Source organism: Nanorana parkeri, unplaced genomic scaffold (genome assembly GCF_000935625.1).
Source record: "Nanorana parkeri isolate BGI_ZX_2015 unplaced genomic scaffold, ASM93562v1 scaffold47, whole genome shotgun sequence".
Taxonomy (NCBI): Eukaryota; Metazoa; Chordata; class Amphibia; order Anura; family Dicroglossidae; genus Nanorana; species Nanorana parkeri.
The window spans coordinates 2,770,276-2,777,061 of NW_017306315.1; the positions used below are offsets into that span (position 1 = coordinate 2,770,276).

The 6,786-nt window shown below is 45.7% G+C and overlaps 1 protein-coding gene across 1 annotated transcript in view; it reads right to left on the reverse strand.

The window, feature by feature from the left end:
* DNAH9 (dynein axonemal heavy chain 9) overlaps window positions 1-6,786 on the reverse strand; it is a 121,174-nt gene that overhangs the window by 25,633 nt on the left and 88,755 nt on the right. The window contains exons 37-39 of the mRNA XM_018573472.1: window positions 6,343-6,483; window positions 4,723-4,893; window positions 2,905-3,027 (exon numbers count right to left, since the gene is read on the reverse strand). Of these exons, the coding sequence (XP_018428974.1) occupies window positions 2,905-3,027; window positions 4,723-4,893; window positions 6,343-6,483 (435 nt within the window). The remainder of the gene's footprint in view (window positions 1-2,904; window positions 3,028-4,722; window positions 4,894-6,342; window positions 6,484-6,786) is intronic.

A 6,786-nucleotide genomic window follows, 5' to 3' on the forward strand; every position in this document is an offset into this window, starting at 1 on the left:
AAATCTATCCCACCTGTCAGCCTTCTCCTACCTGTCTTCAGTCCCCTCCCACCCGACAAGCAGTCCCCTCCCACCTGTCAGCAGTCCCCTCCCACCTGTCAGCAGTCCCCTCCCACTTGTCAGCAGTTAGCACTCCCCCCTACCCCACCAGAGAGCAACTGAATTAGCTGTAATACTGGATGAGGTTCTGGGCTTTCCTAATCTATACTTTCATAAAATGACAATGTAGCAAAATGTACATCACGGGTCCTCGTCAACATTCCGAGGTGGTACAGACCCCGGTGTCAGACATGCCGCCCTCTGTGCGGATGGCCTCACTTGCTCTCCACCTGTCAGGATAATATCTGCCCGTCCCTCATATCCCTGCATGTCGTCCATCCATCTCCTCGCACTGCTCGGTGACAGCATCATATCAGCCGGAGAAGAGAGGGCGCTGTGCCAGCCTGCGGGGTGGCGGGGCCATGTAGAGAGATCTCTGGGACCGATAAATGGGAGACGTACGAGACATCTAATGCTGAGCCTGTTTCTGGGGCCGGGTATTAACCTGGCCATACACTGGTAGATTTCCCCACAAACCTTCATACAAAAAATCTCTTTAGAACATTCGATCATACCATCAGAGACTTGACAAATGCCCTTCGAAATTTCCTTTAGTTTGAAGGTTCGGTTTCGAAAAATTGAGTTTCCCGAATGAAAACCACATTCAATGTTAGAGTTTTGTTAGTCTGAGAAACATTTTCCATCCTGCTCCTGTGATTTGTTTTTTTGTCACTACAAAATCGATCGTCACTTTGACCCCATTTACTGCTGCTGATATGAAATAATCAAACTTTCTTTTAGCACAATTCTAACCGTGGCTTCCCAGCTTTAGTTGGGGGACTACAACTCCCAGCAAGAGGATGCCTGCACCACTACCGCAGAAGCCACCAACCAACCCTCCACTCTGGGGAAACCGCTATAGCAAAAAACATTGTATTCTGGTGCCTGTTTTGGGGTTAATACCTGTAAAGATAGAGTTCAGTATATGAATTCCTTTCTTTATATCTCATGTCTTTATTTATATTTTCTCCACCTTTACACGCAGGTCAAGCTCCCCAGCAAGTCTGACAACTACAAGGGTTGGGAGTTTGGGACAAACCATATAATACTGCCGGGGATCCCTGTAATAAGCAGCTTTTATTAATATAGTTTAATAACAACAACAAAATGGTGTAACTGCTTAATAGTGATAGGTAAAGTTAAGCTTCAATATTTTAAGCTGGCCCTTTAAGAGTTCGTAGTGCTGGAAGAGTAGGGCTGGAGCTAACGATTCTTTTCATAATCGATTAGTTGCCCGATTATTTTTTCAACTAGTTGTTTGGTTGCATTAAAAAAATATCTCTCTCTCTCCCGCCCCGTTATTATCGATTTAATCGATTAGTTGTTGCAGCCCTATGGAAGAGTTCAATGGGCATCCTGGTCATGTGATTTCTATGACTGGGGTTCACAGATCGGCTCCCAATCATAAACAGTGACCGGGAGCTGTCATGGTCACTGTGTTGGGAGCGCTGGCTGAGCATATTTCCGGCACACCTGGACGCCGGCCGAATGCATTCATATATTTAATTGGCAGCTCGACATTAAGGCCCACTGCCATGCTGCCACATATATGTGTACGGCCGGCATTAAGGGGTTAATTTGCTTGTTGCTTTCTTAAATTCCATTGAAAACCACATGCCCACCTTAGACTACCCTATCCGCAAGGTGACAATGCTGCTGTGCAATGCAGCGTTGTCACCCTGTTAAAGGAAGTGGTAAAATAATGAATCATCCGGCAGGATAAAGTGACGGGGCATTTTATAACACAGTGAATGCAAACGTCACCAAACATTCACTAGTGGGGAATCAGTCACAGACATTTAAAACACATGCACCTGAAAGAGTCACCTGCAGGCAATGTTTGGTGAATGTCAGATTCACAGCTCTATGAAAATGCCCCGGAAGGGGTATAAAAGGAAGGGCCCAGAAAAAGCTGCTGTTTTACTATTAATAAGAGACTGCAGAATATATATATTTTTATTCTGCCCCTGTTATCAAAGTATCTTTACTGGCCGACAATGAAATTGATCCTCTAACTGTTATTTTTCACTGCAGCTTCGCTGTAAGGGAACACTGACAGTTCTAATTTCACACTCTGATGAAAACCGGCAATAATGCCCTAATGGCAGTATCCAGAATGTATTCTTGTTGTCTATAAATTAGATTTATTTCTGAGCGGGTCCCACAAAGTCATACAGGATTCAGCGCAGGGCACAGAGAGAGGAGAGTGGCCAGCTGGGGTAAGGTCCGCTATCTTGTCCTGGGCTATAAAATGGCTGACAGGTTCACTTTAAAACCCAGCTGGAAATGGGCTTTAAAGGAAAGTAAGCCAGCGGGCTGCGTCCGTCCTTTTCCTAGTGAGGACACACAAACATTACAAATCAGTGGGTTTGGCACCGAGGAATGTACAGATATCCCTGACCTCTTCCTCACCACAGACTTCAAACTGCTCCGGCACACGCTGCCATCGCTGCCCATTGGCGGGCTGCAAGCGAGCAGTACGGGGAGGGATGGAGTTAAACAAACAGCTGTATGTAAACGTTCCTATGGAGGATACAGAATGTCATTGCAAGCCTGCGGCTTCATCTATAGCCCCGGGACATCTCCTCTTCCAGGAAACCAGCAATCAAACCATCGGCGGGAACAGCAGTTGCTCATGTGATCAGCAATGCCCCAGATTAAACGTCCTTGAGAGGCACCAGAGGGGACAGACATGTACAGGAACGGGCCAGGTACACGAGTAATACACATCAAAGGCACGCAGGTGTGCAGTGGCGCAGTGTGAGAGAAGAATATCGGAGGGGCATGCGGAGGAACCACACTCACCTTGATTCCGCCCCAGGACTGGTGGGAAAGGAAGTCCACTGGGCTGGTGAGGCCGGGCTGGGCAGGGTAGCGCAGAAGGAAGTCCAATTCGGTTGGGTTGATCTCTTTATTCATCAGCAGGATCTGAAAGATGCAAAAAATTGTAAATCTTCCTGTTCGGTGTAAAAGAAGCCTGCAGGGGCTTTATCTACATACCGCAGGCCAACGGGTGCCAAACGTGCCCAGGTCCAATGGGTCACACCCAACCCATTTACCAGCATCCCAGTCCTATATAAAAGAGTAGCACAGGAGGAAAAACTTTGTGTCTGGATCTTCTTCTGTACCTGACACAGGGATGCATGTAGGGGATCAGGAATGACCTCAGGGACTCGATCATAACATGTAAACGTTTGCAGATCTCTACAGCGTGCCAAGCTGACAGCCCACAGCAAGCTCAAGATGACCTTTACTGTCCATGAACAGGTTGGGTCCCACCATGGCCTCAGCTGGGCTGACCACAATTTCCCTACAACATGCTCATGAATAAACTCTCATGCTGCCTTTCTTGTATTTCTTCTCCAGAAATTATATTTTCTGGTGGCAATTGGTCCAACACTAAATCTAAACAATATTAAAGATTGAACTAAGAGTGCTGAGGTTTATACTTGGGAAATAGGAGTGAAGGATCTGAGTGTAGAGATCACCAACCATATAAAAAGTTTACTTAAGGATTGTACTAAGATAAAATACTAAAATAGATATCTAGTTAGTCAATTCATTTGGTAATAATTGTGGAAGGTATATATTCAATGTGTTCACTGCGACTCTAAAGCAGTGGTTCTCAACCTGTGTAACCTCAGGACCCACATTTGTCCTCGGTCATTAAGTAGCAACCCAAGTTGTACTGCAATGGAACGCACGGCAGGGTGGGCTGCTAAGCTGTGATAGAGCTCCATCAATATGTGCATTGTGTGTACAGGTCCCATGAGCGCCTGTGGAGGTGCCAGGAGCCAGAATGTGATGTCACTCCGGTCCAGGCACCTCTACAGGACATGTGGGGGAGCCGTAAGCAATGCATGTATGGATGGAGCTCCCTCGGGGCCATACTTCCAGCCCACCCCACCTCAAGTCAACACTCGACTTGAATGGCTGCTCTGTGTAAGAATGGACAGTGCTGCACTAGGTGGAGGCTAGGGGGAGGCTGAGGAGCCTCTCACCTAGAAAAGTGGAAGGCATGCAGCGACCCACTTTTGGGTCACGACCCATCAGTTGAGAACCAAGCCTCTAAAGGAACCCACAAACGTTCTTCTGAATTAGGATGGTATGAACACAATCGCACTGCTTGAGTATTCCAGTTTATTTCCATACACACATCCATCTCCAAGGTTAAGATGTACTAGGCTGGCTGCATAATTCTTACCCCAAGACCAGATAGTGCTGCTTATGTCTACTACACCTTCCTATTGGCTAAAAGTTAACCCTCATTGACCCTTATTTTCACATTGGATGAACAATTAACCATCATTTCCTCATTGGTAGAACAGTAATCATTATATCTTTGGATAAACAGGTAATGCTTATTTTCTTACTGGTAGAACTGTTAACCCGCATTTCCTCATTGCTTGAATAGTTACTGCTCATTTCCTCATTGCTTGAATAGTTAATCCTCATTGGTTGGCCATGTAACCCTCATTTGATAAACAGTTAACCTCCATTTCCACTTTGCTTCAACTATCACCCTCATTCTCTCATTGGATGAACAGGTAACTCTTCCTTCCAGGAACAACATAAGATATTTTGCATAAGGACCAGTTGTGTTGTAATTTGCGTCCATCTTACCTGGAAGGCCAGCTGTGCAATGTATGTTAACTTGTCGCACTCGAACAGCCCCCGCGTTGTGTACTGGAACACGGAGAATGTGATGCTGTCTATGAGATTTGCCACGCGCTGTTTAAGGACCTCGTCTGCCGGTGCCTTCTGTACGGCCTGCTGGAAGACTACGCTGAACGCCTGAGAGGGAACACAGAGCGCATCCGTGTTATACCAGGCAACACACCAGTAACATGCATGGTACATGTGCAGCATCTGGACAAAGCTCGCAGGGGGCGCAATCACCTGGTTATGAGATTATTACATAGATGTATATACAGGATGTGAAATATCTGGGGTCATGGAGGAAGACCTGCTTTGAAGAAGACCTCCGGGAAAACCAATACCTCTATTCAGCCAATATATATTCAGAGAAAGATGCTTAGTTTACAAAAGGAGGCCGATAAGTCCTTACCCTCACCATGATCTAGATGTGCTAGGGATCTGACATTTTGCAGGTTTATAGGTGGATATCTTAGTAATATGCGTGCCAATTTATGTTTTTGTAGGTCGTGGTGAATTATAGTTAGAGCCAAGAGAAATGGAGTAGGTGTCATGCCGGACAAAGTTGAATACCGAGCTGTGATTTAGGTTCCTCCATCTTCAAGGGAAATCTGCCCAAATAATCCATGAAGAGATGTCAGCTGTGCATGGAGAGGATTGTCCATAGGCTATGAATCTCTGCCCCTGAAGGTGCCAGGTCAGACGAGTACGGTGGATTCATAGCCTATGGACAATCCTCTACATGCACAGCTGACATCTCTTCATGGATTATTTGGGCAGATTTCCCTTGAAGATGGATAAGGACTTATTGTCCTCCCCTCATATTATCTCCTATACTATATATACTGTATATTATATTATATATCTTCCATTATCCCTACTCACTAGCTGAAGTATTAAATCGGGCCGACAGTGGTAACCAGGAGTGAATGACAGTTTTAGTTTCCAACTATCTTATGTTAGGGACTAATGAGAGTAAATGGACCATATCTCTGACAGTCTCGTTTTTCAGGACGGCAAAGGTTTTGGATTGTGTCAGAAGGCTGGCACACATAGAAATAATTAGAGGATCAGAAAAAAGAGTCTCATTCTTCATAATAAAATAGCATTACAGCTGAGATGACGCCCATCCCAAGCCATCGCCCTCCTGTAACTCACCTAACCACCTTTGTGTACTATCTGTCAGCAAGCATTGCTGCTGCTAGCCTGATATCGGCTTTCAGCTCACAGTAAGGACGGAGACATTGCACTGAGTGAACTGTGCAATGATTCCCAAGTTTTAAAGGCGCGCATGGAAGGAGTAAAAGAGTCTTTTATATTTGCTCTCCTATGGTAATTATGCGGCAGAAGAGGCGTTCTACAGGGAGATACACAAATGGCAGTAATAACGCTACGTGCTTTTAAGGTTTAGTTGTCGTTATTAAAAGTTGAGCCCAGTTACTGCAAAGCAATATGAAAGTCTCAGTTATAAGTCCTGTACATGAAATATGAAACCGATAGAGGCAGGAGATGTGCAGAAATGAATGAAGACATCAGAGGGACAGAGCGGATGTGTTACAGCCCATATTGGAGCCATTAGTCACCGACCTTCAGAGAAAACTGATACATGGGATGGATCTTATTGAGGTCGTTCATTATGAAGTAGAGGAGGGAGGCGCGGGCAGCGGCCAGGCGATAGTGTTCCCGCGCCTCGTTCAGCTTCACTTCCGTCACTTTGGCTTCTCCGACCTAGGCGGGATAAAATGATCAGAGCAATCCGGCTAATCTGAGTGGCAACATTACACATGCAGCATTAAACATCTACAAATCTTCAGACGTCAGCAGATCGGGTCAGATCTCCCCGCTGTCCTTACCACCAGAGAGAAGCAAAGGCCACATGCCTGCTAAATATATACCAGTGGGCACATAGTGGTCACCATGGGATTTAAAGCCCAACACTGCGATTACTGCCTTCTGATCTAGTACATGTTTCATGTTCCACCCATATTTTGGGTGTTACATGAAACGTGGTCAGATCACAGACGACCCCCC